This window comes from Molossus molossus, unplaced genomic scaffold (genome assembly GCF_014108415.1).
Source record: "Molossus molossus isolate mMolMol1 unplaced genomic scaffold, mMolMol1.p scaffold_m16_p_4, whole genome shotgun sequence".
Classification (NCBI taxonomy): domain Eukaryota; kingdom Metazoa; phylum Chordata; class Mammalia; order Chiroptera; family Molossidae; genus Molossus; species Molossus molossus.
Window position 1 is genome coordinate 79080082 of NW_023425377.1, and position 17019 is coordinate 79097100.

Sequence of the window (17019 nt, forward strand, 5' to 3'; positions counted from 1 at the left end):
AGGAGTCCCAAATATTGATTAGTAAACATCCAACTGTGAGCATACAGCAGGCCCAGGTCCCTTCTGTATGTTCCCACATACCTCCAGTCCCTGCCCTCCACCCCAGGCCCAGGCGGCTGGTCCCATATCAAGCTCCAGCCGGAGGGAGGCGCAGAGGAGCAGCCAGGGAGAGAAGTAGTGCCCTTCCCCTAAGGGCAGAGACTCACTGTCTTGGCTAGTGCATCCTCAGACAAAACATGGTCACGTGGCCACTCCTCAGCTTGGGAGGATGAGAAATGTAGTTTCCATTCTAGGAGGCCATGTGTCTGGACAGTTTCTGTTATATTGCTACAAAGGGAGGACCCTGAGCCATGTTTTGGGACATCTGTGGTTGTCATACTGAGGGTGCTCTTGGCATTGAGTGTGTAGGGTCCAGGGATGCTGTTCAGCAGCCCACAATGTCTAGGATGGCCCCAACCCAGAGAATGACTCGGCCCTACTGTCCTACTGCCAAGGGGGAGACTCTGCCATAGAAGGCAAAGAGACTGGGTCCTGGGGAGAAGCAAGGAATCTCTACTTTAGGGGCCCAACATTTATTGAGCAATGACTTGTGTACTGGGCTCCCTGCCTTATGTAAATCCTCACGAGCATAGCAGTCTCCCATCTTCCTTGTTGTACAAATAAGGAGACAACCTCCAAGAGGGGAAGTATCCTGCCCTGGGTCACCCTGATGGTCAGCGCTGGGACAGTCAGGTCTGCCTGGCACCAAGGAACACCAGCTTCTACTTGCCACAGCTGATCGGCTGTGCCCTTGAAACAGGCATGGCCATGTACCAATAAAAACTTTACTTACAAGACAAGTATTAGGCCATGCTCTGACAACCCCTGCTTTAGAGAATTCCTTTATTTTGACATTTGTTTGTTTCTTCAAATAGCTATGTAGTCTTCGAATGGTTATTTTATTCACATGGCTGAAAAAATTAAAAATACAGATGGGTTTATAATATAAAAAATCTCCTGCACCACTTCCTGACACTGTTACCTGATCCCTGAGTTCCCTCCAGGAAGCCCTGTGCTGTGGCCCCATTACCCCCTCCACAAAGAAGGAGGCACCCACCCCCACAGTGGGCTGTCCTGTGGGAGACAGGGAGCCATAGAGCTCACACCCCTGCTTGCCCTTGGGCCTCCACATCTCTTCTCAGGACACCGTCTCTGTCCACCGGCCTAGCTTCTACGCAGAGCGCTTCTTCAAGTTCATGAGCAACACAGTCTTTCGGAAGAACTCTTGTGAGTTGCCTTGGGTGGGAGGGACCTGGGGTGTGGAGAGAGGAGAGTGGGTGGCCAAGAGTATGGGTAAACAAGGGTGCCTGGTTCTTCTGCTTGGTCAGAGTCCGGCCTTAGTCCGGGACTTGGTCCCGAGAATAGGGTAGTCTGGCAGCCGCGCCACACAGGGCGATACAAGGCCTGGTGCCTGTGTCCAAATTTGAGTCCTGGCTTCGCCTCGTACTGCCTGTGTGACCTTCAGCCAATAGAGGTCACGGGCCTCAGTTTCCCCATCTATACAGAGCTGTGAAGGCAACATGTGTTTCATACAAGACAAGTCCAGCACCAGCACTCAGCAGGGCTGTCCTTAGCCGTGCTCTGTCACCAAGGACATGTGACTTTGGCGGACACTGAGATGGTCATGGCCTACCAGGGGTGGGAAACGTCCGGCCCGTGGGCTGTACAAGGCCCTTGAAATCAATACCAGCTAACATCCCATGCCTCACCAAATTAGCCTGACCAAATATAGCAGGCTAACTTTTAAGTTAATAATTTTGTATGGCCTGAGAATGATATTATAAATACCCAAAGGCCCTTGGCAGAAAAAAAGATTCCCCACCCCTGGACCAGACATTGTCAGGGAAGATACAGGGTGAACAGTAGTGGTCCTTGCCCTGTGGGTGGTCTTGGGAAGCCCCGCATGTGTACTGGGCCTCGAGAATCCCAGACCCTGGTGCATACCCCAGGCTGGGATCCCACCTGCCACCTAAAAGAGTCTTCCTCCTGGCATGTCTGTATGTTGTTTGCCCCTGAACTCCCCCACTCCCAGAATGCAGGATACTTGTCAGCCTTTGTCACTATGTCCCCAGTATCCAGCTTGGGGCCTGACACATAGTAGGAACTCAGTGTGTGTCTGTGTGTGCCTTTCCCCCAGGTCACAAACCTTATGGGGTGCTCCACACATAGTACTGCTCTCCCATCCCGGACCAGTCCTATGGGGGCTGCAAAGCCAGCCCCAGTGCCCTGGAGCTGCTCATAGAGCCAAGGCATCTCCACGTTCTGTGACACCTAGTCAGTAGCTTGAAATCAACTGGTGGGAACATTAACACCATGGAAATAGGCAAACACCACAAACCCGGCTTTGTCTCCAGAGAGATGCTTGTTAACTTTACTGGCATACCACTTCCTAGAACCTTCTCGGGATGTTATTCCCACTATAGCCCAGAGGAGTTTGCTGGCTTCTAGGGACTGGATGGCTGTGCACAGGAAAAATTAAGCACCTAGTGGGTGCTGGGAGCTGTGCTGGCCACCATGGGGGCAGAGGTCACAGTATGAGCAAGAAGAAGATGGTGACAGGTACTAACCATGCCTGGTACAGAGAGTGTTACAGGGTTCACCTGCCTCCCTTGACCTTGTTGCAGACAAGAATGCTGGGGCCAAGAGAGGCTACACACAACCTGTGACCTGTGTTCCCCAGGCCACACAACCTGGCACTGAGCCTTGCACTCCCCGAGGCCTTCTATGTCCTTGTTTCCTTGTGAACGTTGGGCCACAGCTATGGTGGGCTTTGACAAAGGGGACGAGGCCCCAAAGTGCTCAATAAATATTGGCAGCTGCTGATTCAGCTGCTGTTTCTGGAGGGCCCAGGGTGGAGGTGCTAGGTTCCATCTCTGTTGGGGGCAGAGCCAGGTGGAAAGCAAGGCAGGGCTTTCTCCAAGAGGAGCGTTGCTTCTTTCCCAGGCTTGAGGAACAAGCTGGAGCTGGGGCAGCGAGGGCTGTGTGTGTAGGTGGTGGGCCTGCCCACCACACTTTCATGCAAAGGAGGGATGGGGGTCTGCAGGGCCCTGCCTTGTTGCTGCCCCAAGCATGCCAACCATTCTCCCTCCACAGCCCTGAAGTCGTCGCCATCCAAAAAGGGCCGTGGTGCCTTATTGGCAGTCAAGCCCCTGGGGCCCACAGCCGCCTTCTCAGCCAGTCAGATCCCCAGTGAGCGGGAGGATGCTCAGTATGATCTTCGGGGGGCCCGCAGCTACCCTACGCTGGAGGATGAAGGTGACCAGGCAGTGAAATTTGGGTGCATTTGTAACAGGAAAAATGAAGGGGCTACTGGCGAAAGACACCATCCCCGGGGGACTCCTGGGAGGGGGCAGGGAGCAACAATAGCAATGCAGTGTGAGGAAGGGGACCCCTGAAGCTGGGCTAAGCTGGATGGGAGGGGTCCCCTTCCAGTCCAAGATGTGCAGCCACCTGGGGAATGGGGACCAGCTGAGACTAGGCCCAGGAAGAGTTGCAGGGAGAACTGAGCATAGAAAGCACTACCCCAGGAGGTGACAGCCTCCTCTCACATCACTGGAGGCGCACAGAGACCTAGAAGGATGAAGTGCTGGGTGGTGTTAGGCCTGCTGTTCTGGAGGTCCCTCCAAGCAATGAGGGTCAAAGATTCCAGGCAGGGAAAGGCTGGAGGAATAGCATCAAGGAAGGGAGAAACTGCCTGCATAAAGGTCCTGGGGCAGGACTGTGCCTGGTGTGTTGGAGGAACACAAGGAGGCCCATGTGGCTGGAGCAGAGTGAGTGAGGGGGAAAGAGGGAAGGAGGTAAGGGCAGAGAGGTGACAGGGCAGGAAGGGGATGAGGGCAGATAGGGCAGGACCCTGGGAGGCAATTTGGATTTTAGTTTGAGAGCAGCAGGAAGCTACTGGAATCCTTTGTGCTGGGGAGAACAGAGTATGGGTGACCAGTGGGAGCTGCAGAAAAGACAGGAGTCCCTGCAGACTGGCCCAGGGAGCGTGGCTCCCATAAGTACCCACTGCCTCCTCCCCACAGGCCGGCCCGACCTTCTGCCCTGCACACCACCTTCTTTTGAGGAGGCCACCACTGCATCCATCGCCACGACCCTGTCCTCCACATCCCTCTCCATCCCAGAGCGGTCCCCCTCAGAGACCTCAGAGCAACCAAGGTACAGGTGAGCAGAGGGGGACTCTCCCAAATGGGGGCATTTGGGAGGTGGGGGTGGCTCAAGGCTAGGGCTGCATGCCCAAGAGTAAGGGCCAGGGCGGGGCCTGGGTGGGGTGGGGTGGGGGGAGGGCTCCCCTACCTGTTCCATCTGTTCTGCCTGTTTGTGTTCTCTTGGAAGGCGGCGCACACAATCCTCCGGACAGGATGGTCGGTAAGATGAGACCCAACCCTCACCCCTCAAGTCTGTAATCTCCCCAGCTTTTCCCCTGCAGAGCCCCTTTTCCCCCCTTACCTTCTGCACAACTCACTCTTCCACATTTCCACCCAGAGCCCCTCTTTCCTGAGGACATATTTATGTTAATGATCGATCTTCAGGCACAGAATCTCAGGTCACTTTGTGTTTCTCTTCCACATGGGGCCCACCCTCCCCTGCACCTGTTGATCCTTTCTTTTTCTTTTTTATTCAAAGAGATGCAAAAGTGATCATAGTGAAATGCCTGTCCCTGCTCCACTCCCAATCCCCTCCCTGGCAACACCCCCTAGATGGGATGTTTTGTCTCTGGGGATATTTTATGAATATACGAGCAAACATAGTCGGGCCTGTTTCTCCCTCTTATTTTGACACAGGCTGTGGCTCTGTGCCCCCTGTCCCTTGCTTTGTCACTTTGCAGATGAAAGTTGTCACTGTGAGCCTTTGCTGGTTCTCTTCTAACAGGCTGTTCCTGCTCTTGGGGTTATTGGGAATAGCTTGGGTTATTCCCAATTGTTTGATCTTGTCACATGTCTAGTGAATAGGGGTTGCTCTCCAGAATTAGTTTTTGGGAGGATAATTCCTGCCAGTTGAAAAGGAAGTCATGGCATAAAGCACATTTAGTGAAAAGTACATCACCCTCTGTCCAGCTGCCTGCTGGCTGCCAAAAGGCTCTGACCAACCACCCCACCCCTAGTTCAGGCCCCAGGCGAGTTCCAAGCCATCGTAGGAATGGGGACAGGATCCAGGTTGCCACTCACTCATTATGCCCCTGCTGGTGCCAGAGTCTCAGGACAGCCCCAGATGGCCAGTCAGTTGCTGCCCCCAGGTGTGTGTGGCAGCCAGAAGGACCAGGCTGAGCTGGACCAGCTTAGGGTGGTGTTTGGGTGGCACCCAGAGATGGCACCTCAGACCCCATGGGACTGAAATCTGCACCTGCCCAGAGGAATTCAGCAGAAGTTCCTAGGAAGCAGAGGTATGATAGGCGGGAAATTGAGCATGGCATCTCATTGCCTCCAGGCCCCAGGAAGAGGCATGCGTGGAGGAGGACCTGCAGCAGATAACAGTGCAGGTGGAGCCCACATGCAGCGTGGAGATAGTGGTCCCCAAGGAGGAGGAAGAGGGGTGAGTGACCATGTGGTCCACGCTGTCTTTTTGCCTGGTTCCTGTGCTCAGCTTCTGCCCCAATCCCATTGGCTGAGCATGGTCACCTGGTCATCTGGCATCAAGGCAGGCTGGGAAATGTAGTCCACATTCCAAGCAGCCGAGGCATGGGAATAAGGCTTCAGGCACTGGGGTACTGGATACCAGATTCACTCACAGAGCTGCAAGTAATGTTTCAGTCCAGGGATTATATCTTGTTGGTGATCTGCAACTTTTTTTCCCCTCCCTGCCCTCACTCTTAGCCTTGCCTGCACTTGCAAGAGGATGATTGGCCACTTTCTTCAAAGGACCACTTTTGGGCTTAGTCACCCTTTCTCCTCTCATGTTTTGTTCTTATTTCAAGCCCTTTAACTCATCAGTAATTTCTTTCTCCTAACTTCTGGGGTTTTTTTTCTCACTTATTTCTTTTTCTCCAGCATAAGTTGAGTGCTTAAGTTCCCTTTTTCTTTCTTTAAAATATGTTTTTATTGGTTTTTCAGAGAGGAAGGGAGAGAGGGGTAGAAACATCGATGTGAGAGAAACATCGATCAGCTGCCTCCAGTACGCCCCCCCCACACACACACTGGGGCCTGAAATCTAGGCATGTGCCCTGACTGGGAATGGAACCAGGACCTCTCAATCCACTGAGTCACACTGGCCGGGCCTTTTTTCATTCTTTAATAAAAGACACTTAAGGCTCTGCATTTTCCTGTGAGTACTGTTTTTGCTGTGTCCCATGAGTTTTGACATGAAGCAGTTCCTTTTCATGCTGGTTCATATATGGATAGTTAATGATTTTAATGTCCCTCTTTGATCCAAGGCAGTTGGGCTTTTAATCACCTGGGGGTGGTCCTGCCCCCTTCCCCCAGGGACACTGGGCAATGTTTGGGGACATCTGTGGTTGTCACAACTGAGGTTGCTCCCAGCATTGAGTGAGTAGGGGCCAGGGATGCTGTTTAACACCCCCTAGTGCCCAGGACAGCCCTGCACAGAGTAACCCAGCCCTGATACCAGCAGTGCCCAGAAGGAGAGACCCTGGTCTAAGGTTTATTTAGGAGTGTCTCTCCACTTCTGGGTACCTAAGAATTTTTTTTTTTTACCCTTTTAGTACTTAATCTTTAATTTACTAGGGTTTAAGTTGAAAAGTGACCTTAAAAAAACCTATGCTATTTTTTTTTTTAACAGATTAAAGTTTTTGTGGTCAAGAACAAAATTACTTTTTGGTTTTGTTTTTTTTTTAATGTTCGTGGACATATGGGAGAAATGTGTATTTTCTGCCGGGATGGAAATTTCTATGTAAGTCTGTTCTGTCCAGTGTATTGATTTTTGTCATTCAGTTTCTTTATGTCTTAACTTATTTCTTGTATGTTTGGTCTATTTAGTTCTATAATTTAGAATTTTCATTCTATTTTAAGAGACTTTAGCATTTACAGCACACGTTCCCACGCTGCATTTTGCCATTAAGAGTTTATTGTACACACTCACGCACACCAGTCTCTGCCACTGCGCTTTTTTGCCATGAACTGAAGTCTTGCAGTGCAACGTATCATTCAGTCTTTGCCCAGAAAAACAACCTGACCTGAAACATGACTGAAGAACAATGTCTCCACAGTTAGGGGCGCTCTGGCACCTCAGAGCTTGTCATCTTATTCATGAAATGAAAATTACACAGCGAGCCCTGGCCAGTTTGGCTCAGCAGTTAGAGCATTGGCCTACGGTCCAGAGAAACCCGGTTTCGGTTCCCGCTAAGGGCACATACCTCGGTTGCAGTTTGTCCCCAGCCCTGGTTGGGTTGTGCGGGTGGCAGCCACTCGATGTGTCCCTTTCACGTCCATGTTTCTCTCTCTCTCTTCCTCTCTCTCCCTCCCATTCTATCTGAACAAAAAATGGAACAATATCCTCAAGTGAGGATTAAAAAAAAAGAAACTTATACAGCAATCACATGACCATCAGCCGAGGCCTGGGCATGATCCTCACCCTCAGTCTGAGTCTCAGTCTCCTCACTTGTAACGTGAAACAGCAGCATCCCCTCCCCGAGAGAAATTCAGTGGATTCATTCACACAAGGCTCTTGAGCAAGCCTGGCATGTAGTTAAGTGTTCAGTGCTGTGTGTCCCCACTTTACAGATGAGGAACCGAGGCTCAGAGAAGGAAAGTGAGGCTGCAGAGTTACACAGCAAGTGAGTGGCAAGGCTAGGACTGTGTGTGTGCCCGAGTTAGGGGAGGGCGTCCAGGTGTGCTAGTTATTACCTGGGCCACAACAGAATTGGGGGTGTTTAGTTTTATTTGACTTCCCAAAACTTTTCTCTCTGTGATGACACACTGATGAGGGAGGAGAGGGCAAGTGGGCAGGAGGGGGTGGGTAGGAAAGGATGGTGCTACTGAGAGCCCAGCCCTAGGACTCCCATGTCCTGCCCTGTTCCCAGGGTGGAGGCTTCCCCGGCCTGTGCCTCTGCCACTGTTGTTGAAGCGGAAACTGCCAGCCAGGCCTCAGAGCCCGCCAGTCAGGCCTCGGATGAGGAGGACACGCCCGCCACTGACATCTACTTTGTAAGTCCTCCAGGGGCTCTCTCCCATCACCGGGCCCTCAACCCAACACCTGCTCATGTGTGCACATGCACTGATATGTCCATACACATCGACACACATTGCACACACTACCATACCTGCATACACGTGCCTGTACATGTGTACATGTGGTCACGTGCACACACTCCACATTTGCACATGTTCACACTGACACATGGACACACTCACACTCAAGAGGCACACACACCTGCACTTGCTCTTGCATGCCCATTAGCACACTGATGTGCTCTTGCACGCTCATGGGCATTTGCATGGTATGCTCTTGAACACATGCACACTTACATGGTATGTGAGCACACCACCTGGCATCACCCAAGCCATGTCATTCCAAGGTCGGGAAACTGCCCTGGACCTTGCTCCCTAGACTTTGTGACCACTGCCTGGCAAGAGCCAAGGTCCCAGCTTTGGCACCCTGTGGCCCTGGGAATCATCTGAGTCCTCATGCTGTCAGCTACAATGGGCCCCTGGGCCTTTGGTCTGTGCTGAGCTGGCCGAGGTGGACTTGAAATGCTGTGGATCTTCTCACACTGGGTGGTGGGTGCGGCCGGGTGGACTCCGTCCTTAAGGGGACAAGGGAACTGTGTCAAGGGGCAGGTGGGCCTCATGCTGTCAACTTCACTGGCCAAGGACACATGGCTGCTTCTGGACGAGGCGGATTCTTCAGAATAGGAAGTGGCCCTGTCTTGGAGACCAGGGCCTCCCTCCCATAGCTGGGGGTCACCTCCCTTACTTGTATCTCCTGCAAGCAGACAGATTAGATGAGCCAGGAGCCTGGGTGAGGTAGGTGCTGGGTGGCCAAGATCCTGCAAGATTTAGTCCACTGGCCTCCAACAGTGGCTCGGGGTCAGATGGCCCCAGTTACAATGGGGAGGGCCAGGTGCTGCAGCTAGGAAGAGGTGCCTGCCCTCTTCCTAGACCTTCATTTTCATCTCTGTCCCCCAAGGGAAGGTGAGCTGGGGGCTGCCCGCTGCCCTAGTCCTGGCACCTGGCCTCCAAACCTCCAGGCCTCAGGGCAGTTTGGGTGAGCCTGGCCCTCTACTGCTGTCACTCTTCCTAACTGCCACCACCATGCTGGGTCACAGGGCCCTTACCAGGAACAGTAGGGAGCACACTGTATGTGTGTCCTCCCTACCCGCCATTGTCACCTCATCCCTGGGGGCTTGATTTATGTCCTGTTCTCTTGAATCATGTGTGAGACGGCCGGGCTGTCCTTTGAGTGGTGGCTGGGCCACACGGGCAGCATATAAGGTAGAGGCCACAGTTTGACCCTGATACCCTCAAACCTTCCTACTGCTTTGCCATCAGCTCACCTGCCCCCACCCAGCACCCTCCCCACCTGACCTTGCCCTCAGTGGAATTCTGCATTCCTGTCCCCTCATCCTGTCCTCTCTTTGCCTCCTCCGCCCTCCTGGCCCACCCAGTTCACGGATGGGAGGTACTGGATTTACTCTCCCCGGCATCGCCGACTGCGGGCCATGACGCTGAGCTCCTCGGGGACTGTAAGTGACCACAGCAGGCCTCCAGGAAGCCCAGCCCCTGCCCTGCTGCCCGGGCAGCCAGGAGCCTCAGGGCCTGGCCATCCCTCTTCCTCTGAGAAGGGACCTGGGGAAAATAATCATGACAACTGTTTGGGGTGCCCTGCTGTGTGTGTCCTACGGGGATGTCACTTAATCCCCTTTGAAGTGAGCATCAATGGCCAGCAGGTGCACGGCTGGTGCTTAGCGGGCCTGGCCATGGCGGAGTCTACATTTGGCCCCCCAGCTCCAGACCACCTCTGCTCTTCTTCCCAGCCCTTCCAAGCGAGGGACTGGTTGGGCGGACACTTATTCATTCAGACTTTGCTGCTAACGGTTCTCCAAGGGGTATCTCCCTTCTGATGGGGATGGTCACATGGGTCAATGAGGGACTGCAAAGCTGGACTCTTAGCTGCAGACGATCATACCCATTTCACAGATGAAGAAACCGAGGCCTTGGCTCCTCAGGGAGATATGAGAGCATATGATTTAGATAATATCTGAGTCCAGTCCTTGTGTGTAGTGGACACTCCTCCACCAGTGTGCTTGGGACACTGCATGGATGTCATACAGCAGTGGCCTTATCATCTTGTTATTGTCATCATGAGCAATAAGTGAAGGGCCCAGAGAAGCCAAGTAGCCTACCCAGAGCTGCACAGCATGAATGGGTGGAACAAGGTGAAGAACTAGAGTGAGAGTTTCTGTTCTCAAGAGGAGGCCCCTCAGAGGCTTACACCCCAGCCCCAATAGCACCCCCCACTGCCTGCCACTGGGTGTTGAGACCACTCCCCCAGTCCCTCCTGCCACACTCTGTACTCTCAAGATGGGGATGCCATCCCCCAGAGGTGAACTATGATCCAACAGCTGGGGACACACATCGGCCCCTAGGGCTCCCTAGGGGGAGCAGATTGCAAAGGTACCTGTAAGGGTTGACTTGGACTTTGAAAGACACGTTGGGTGTGGAGAGGAAGAGGAAAGGGGGTCTCAGCAGGGGTTGCAGCAGAAACTCAAGCATGGGGGCTGGATGGGAGGACAGGAATGCTGGATGAGCGGCGGGAGAGACCCTCAGGCCTGCAGGGACAATGTGCCCTTGGCCTAATAGTGGGGTCATCCCCAGTTTCTGGGTCCCACCCTCCCCCAGACCCAATTCTGTAAAGGGGGGTCCAGTGGGACCCTCTTTTCCCATGTTCTGAGCCCCAGCAGGGCAGCTACCTTAGCGTCAACCCCTCTTGCAGCCACCCTGTGTTGGACACCGCACGAGCAGCCCCCAGCCAGCCTGGCCCTGGCCTCCGGGCTCCCACGTGGGGAGGGGAGGTGGAGCGAACGGTTATTGTGCCATAACCGTCTGAAGGAATGAGTGGGGCATACAGTGGTGTCCTGCCCTGCGGCCCCAATGCCTTTGTGCCAATCCACAGCTGGACACGGGTCTGGCCCGTGAGAACTGCAGGAAGGGCGGAGTTGTGAGAAACAGCAGGTGAGCTATGAGGGACAGTGAGTGCAGAAGGGTGGGTCTGGGGGCATGTTGGTAGGTTTAGGGGCCCTGAGATAGCCAGGTGGACATGGCCAGGGCAGGTGTGTGCACAGGCCTTGTGCTCACCGCAGAGGCTTGAGCTGGGGTAAAAGTCCTCAGGCATCAGGGCTTTGAAGACTGGGGGTGGGGGCCTCCTAGGAGAGAGGAGGAAGAAAGAAGACAGCTGAGGAGGCCTCCAGGGCCTAGGGAGGTTTTTGAGATGGGAGCAGACCTGGCAGGGAAGCGTGCCTACCCCCAATCTGATGACAGAATGGGGAACCCCCTCTCCAGACACAGCTAGAAGAACACTAGTCTGCCCTACCACCTTGGGCCTTCAAGTGCCCCCAGAGCCTGTGTGTTAGACAGAATCTGAAGTTGTGGTGCTGCTGGGTTAGGATGGAGGTTCAGGTGTCATGGGTGGGCAGAGGAGGAGGAGAGAGGACAGCAGAGTACACCAAGCCCCTGCTACCCTTCTTCCCCATCCCGCTGTGCCCGCTGGCCCGCCCTGACTGCACTCACTGCTTCCTGCTGCCCAGCCTGCCCGCTCTGGCCACTCAGCCCCGGTTCTGCCCATCTCGAGGGTCATTCAGGTTGGGGGCAGGTCCCCATCAGGGAGAGGGCAGCCGGGGGCCGAGCTGCCCACTTGTCCTGCATTGGGGGTCCGCCTCCTTTATTTCTGTTTCTTCCTTCCTCCCTCTCACCTTTCTTGTGCCTCCTCACACCCTGCTCTTCTGCGCCCTTCCTGCACGTGCCGCCTGCCTGCCTTCCAGCCCACTGATGAGAGGAGCTGGGTGTACTCCCCGCTCCACTATAGCGCACAGGCCCACTCAGCCTCCGACGGCGAGAGCGACACAGTAAGTGTGCCCACAGCCCGCCAGCCTGGCCCACTTGGGGCCAAGACATGGACCCCAGACACCCCAAGGACAGATGGGCAAACTGAGGTCTGGGGTGGGAGGGGCAGGCCTGGGCTCTCACTGTGTGGTGGCCCATGGGGTAAGTATCTTGGGGCCTGTGTCCGGCCCTCATGGCATGTGGAGTCTTTGGCCTGAGGCATCAACAATGGGGCCAGGCCCCGTCATGGGAGGCCCAGTGCAGGGGGGGTGGGGGGTGGTCTAGGCCCAGCCCATCTAGCCCTCACCTGCCTCTCTTGCCTTCTGCAGTAATTTCTATGCAGTCACCAACCCATAGGAGTGGAGCATACACTTGGCCAGCCCAGCTCGGCCCAGAGCACAGGAGATGCCACCTGGCTGCCACTGGATCTCACTCGCCCACATCCTCCCTTGGCGTGGTCACTGATGCTCCGGGCTGCGAGGCAAAGGCCCTGGCTCAGTCAACTACCTACGCCTGTGATACTGTGAACCTTCCTGAGTTTTCAATCATGTATTTATTTTGGGTCCTTACTCTTTGCACAGAGACGGCAGCACATGACTGCTTTTTTAGAGAAAAGAAAAAAGAAAAAAAAAAAAACAGTGGGAAAAGAAGATACTTCATTCTATGCACTTTTTGGTTCTTTGCTATGCTTGCATGTGTCTTGCTAAGGGAACAAGGCCCATCGGCTTTGGGGACCTGCACCCCAGTGGCCCAGCCACTCCAGCTGAAAATCCGACTCTGAGTGTCCACAGGCACCACCCTCCTCCCCTCTCTCTATTTTGGATGCGGCACCTACGAGGGAAAGGCCACCAGGTCCCCACTAGTTCCCAGGGCACCTCTGGAGGCCACCCACCTGTGCCCAGCAGCTGCTCTCAGCTCAGGTTTGTGGGCTGGGCGCTGAACATCTGTCCTTGGGGGAGGCCAGCCTGTGGCCTGGGGTGGCTCACCACCCTGCTGACTCCTGGATCTCTCAGCGTATGTTTCCCACCACCCCTGCCTCCCAGGTGACTTGGGAGCAAAAATAGCCAGGCAGTGACTAGAGCCTGGACACATGGCCACCCCTTCTCTTGATGGAGCTCAGAGCTGTGGACATCTCTCTCATCCACGTGGACCAGTCAATGTCTGGAAGACGGGGCCCAAGTGATGGGAAACATCTTTTCAAAGCAGGATTTCCAAAACTTCCAACTCTGAAAGGAGACAACCAGGCCCTTAGCCACAGGACTTGCGGAGAGCTCGTGTCCTGGAGCAGGGGCCCTCCCCATGGGCAGGCACAGGGCCTAGAAGGACAGACTCCAGCAAAGTTCCCCCATGACTGGAGTGGACAGCCTCTCTCTCATTTTTAAATGATGATGACGCCTGTGCCGATTAAAGGATAGAAGAAATTCTTGACGAAAACAATGTTTTTTGTTTTGTTTCAGTATTTTTGTTTATTTGTTAGTTTTTTGTTTGTGTTTTTTTTTTGCCATCTTCAGCAGGAGCAGCCATTCCTGGGCCCAGAGCCCTGTTGGGTGAACTGCAGGATACTCTGCTGTGTCCAGAGGGGGCTGCTGGAGCCAACAGTTTTGCAGGGTCTCTTGCACCTCCACCTAGACACACTCCCACTTCCTAAGGTGAAATGCCAGTGATGGCTGCCCCCTGCCCACTCTGCGGACCCCCACCAGCTCAGCCCTCGTGGGCAGAGCTAGAAACAGGCTTGGAGTGGAAACCACACCTTTTGCAAGAATTTCCCTCCAGCCCCTGCCTCGCTGGTGGAGCCTGAGACATCTAGACAACCTGCTGATCTAGGAATCTGATTTTTTGAGTCCTTTGCAAGCTGCGTACATTGTTGCTGCTGCCTGCTATGCAGGTCCCTCCTCATCCACCTCAAGCAGCCTGCTGGAGGGAACCTGTTGATCTGGCTGCTGTCAGTCTTCCCTGGAGAACCAGGCTGTACCCGAAGGCTCTCTTGCTGTCTGCACAGGGGCAGCACCTCTGCTCTGAGTAGGGCCATGGCTGACACGCCATACAGCCTAGGGAAGGGGACCCTCAGAGGACCCATCAGAAGAAGCTTGCAGGTGGCCCAAAAAAGAAGCAAAGCAGCATTCTCTCCCTACTGCCTGAGGAGCATTTGTCCAGACCCTGAGCAACACCCTCACCTGGATTTCAGGCTGGCACCCATCTGCAAGCACCCTGGCCATATGGCACAAGTCATCAGTCTATCACTGACCAGTCCCACCAAGAGGGCGGGCAGGCTGAGCAGGCCGACCTCTAAAGGTGCATCTCAGACCTGGAGGACTAACAGAGACAGCTGTGTCACCCAAACACCAATGTGAGAGTCCCCACCCAGGCCCCCAGAATCTGGGCACCAGAGACATCATGAGCCCCGGTGGGGATGACCAGTGGAGCAGGCACAGTCCTGGAGCAGTGGGTCCTGTGTCCAGGACGTCCATGGCCAGGGGTCCTGGAACTATAGGAACGAGGAGGAGAGTTGCCTATGTGGCCCCATCAGGTCCCCAGACCCTACTGGGCCCCTTGGGCTCTCCTAAGTGAATCACAGAATAAACGCATCGGTCAGATGCTAATTCATAGGAGAAATTTGCAAACCTGGATATGACATTTCTGTTTTCAGGTTAAGTCAGGAATACCCCTTTGGAGACCCATTTTGTGCTGTATTTCCTTGTCCTAAGACTATGCTGACATGAGGCATTTTGTTCATTCTTTTCTGGGCAGGGGGGCAGGAAGGCAAGACCTTATTTATAACTGTGTAGTGAACCCATGGCCTTCCTCAGGCCCCTAACCAGAAATGCCCTGGACCCACCCAGCTGTCGCCCGCCCCCCAAGATGAAATCTATAAATTGACCCATTTCCCTCCTGGCTCATCTCTGATGGCCACTATTGCTGAGAACGTGGGCAGCATCTGACTTGCTGAACTATAAAAACGAAAAGCATTTTCTGAAGCTGGCAAGGTGGAACCTTCTATGTGTCCCCTGCCAGCCTCCTCTTAACCCCCCTCCCTCTACCACCTGGCTCAGTGCAATACTCCCATCCCTGATGGGGTCTCTTGCCATGGTACTGTTCCCATAGCCCTTCAGTCCCCATCCCAACCTTGTTTTTAAGGCTGAACTGATTTTGAAACACAAAGAAACTGCAAACCTTGTGTGTCTTAATTCTCACCGGGGCTTCTGCGTGCTCAGCCCCCGGTCTGGTATGTGACAATCCAGAGCGCAGCCTCCTGTGGGCGCCTCTGTAACCTTGCAGCCACTGCTGGCCCTGATAACACTCGTATACAGCCCTGGGCCCCATCCCCACCCACCCCCTTCCTCTTTTTATGTTGAAGAGATCTCTAATAAATCGGGTAATGAGCATCAGCCGCCTCTGCAAACTCTGTGCGTTCCTATGGTCTGGTTGGAAGTTTTAGGACTGACTTTGAACAAGAACAGAAAAACCCTCAGAAGATTTAAAATAATAACAGGACCCAAATGTCTTTTTAAATTCTTATTTATTGATCTGAGAGAGAGAGAGTGTAACATTGATTTGTTGTTCCACTTATTTATGCATTCATTGGCTGATTCTTGTATGAGCCCTGACCGGGGATTGAAATCCACGACCGTGGCATATCACAACATTACAGCCTAGCTACCCTGAGGTCTTAATTGCTGTAATAGCTGTGACCTGCTGGGTTCCAGTTCCACTTGAAAAACTTTTGAAAGCTCCTGACATCAGTGCAGCCCAACTCAAAGGAACAAACAGTCCCCAAAGTTTGTATTCCTTATGCCAGAGTGGCTCATATTAAGTAATGCATGGGCCCCATTTAAGGGGAAAATATTTCTACCCAACTCCCAGTTTAAGCACTGCATTGAAAGTCTGTAAGTGAGCCCTTAGGAACGCACTTAAAATCACAGATGCAAATGCAGAATGGTTCTGCTCTTGTATAAACTAGACACGCAGATGATCTAGAAGGTGCTTTCCTTACGTTCAAAGATTAGTTTTCAAATACTCTCACGGATGCACCTGCATTTTGAAGATCTCAGGGCCAGGCCTCACCGGTACAACCCATATCCCTTGACCTGCAGGGTTGTCATCAGGGTGGCAGGAGATGGTCTTCTGTTACTTCCTTTGGAAGACTTCTTATATTTTGTTGGCATATATCTACAATATAAATACTAGTTTGTTTTCATAGTACATATTTTAACAATTTGCAGAAAGTTATATAGCATAGGGAAGCAATTTATTGTAAAGCCTCTATAGTACTGATTAAGGAAAAAATAAAACTATTTTGAGGATAAGGGATTCTAGAAGGTATCTTTTGGCCCTGGCCGGTTTGCCTGCGGACCAGAGAGTCCTGGGTTCGGTTCCCGCTAAGGGCATGTACCTTGGTTGCAGTTTGTCCCCAGCCCTGGTTGGGGTTGTGTGGGTGGCAGCCAGTTGATGTGTCTCTCTCAATGTTAATGTGTCTCACTCTCTCTTCCTTCCTCTCCCCCTCCCGCTCTATCTGAAGATAAATGCAAAAATGTCCTCGGGTGAGGATAAAAAAATAATAATAAATAGAAGGAATCGTTTGGAAGACACCCCCACCTGGCACCTTAGTACCAAGCAGAAGCACAGCATACAAAGCCAGCATTTAGAGTAGTTATGAAGCTATATTTTAAGATAAAAAATTTAAAGAATTACCTTAAAATATTAATTACCATCCTCTGGTGGGCTGGGGGAGCTCCGAAAGGGTCTTCAGAGTACTCCAGATCTTCAGGCTTCCTGTTCCATGCACTGTGGTCCATCTTCCCCACCAACCTCAGGGGGACTCCCTTTAACAGTCCCACCTTTATACCTCCCATGGATCCCCAGCATCCAGAGAACAAAGCTGGACCACCCAGTTCAAATTGTGGCTGCGTATTTGGGGTCGAGGGAGGGGTGTTAAGGTGACTTTCCCTCTCTGAGCCTCAGTTGAAAGGAAACGAGTCATCCAATATTT

The 17019-nt window shown here is 53.1% G+C and overlaps 1 protein-coding gene across 4 annotated transcripts in view; it reads left to right on the forward strand.

The window, feature by feature from the left end:
* The window catches only part of PIP5K1C (phosphatidylinositol-4-phosphate 5-kinase type 1 gamma), a 54652-nt gene extending 42036 nt beyond the window's left edge, over positions 1-12616 (forward strand). For 3 of the 4 annotated variants that reach the window (XM_036281750.1, XM_036281751.1, XM_036281749.1), the window contains 8 exons: positions 1182-1266; positions 3133-3294; positions 4065-4203; positions 4375-4407; positions 5467-5571; positions 8015-8138; positions 11972-12055; positions 12362-12616. In XM_036281750.1, the coding sequence (XP_036137643.1) occupies positions 1182-1266; positions 3133-3294; positions 4065-4203; positions 4375-4407; positions 5467-5571; positions 8015-8138; positions 11972-12055; positions 12362-12364 (735 nt within the window). In that variant the 3' untranslated portion in view covers positions 12365-12616. Of the gene's footprint in view, positions 1-1181; positions 1267-3132; positions 3295-4064; positions 4204-4374; positions 4408-5466; positions 5572-8014; positions 8139-9598; positions 9718-9763; positions 9849-11971; positions 12056-12361 lie in introns of those variants that run through there. The other variant, XM_036281752.1, reaches the window with a different exon arrangement.
* The last annotated feature ends 4403 nt before the right edge of the window (positions 12617-17019 follow it).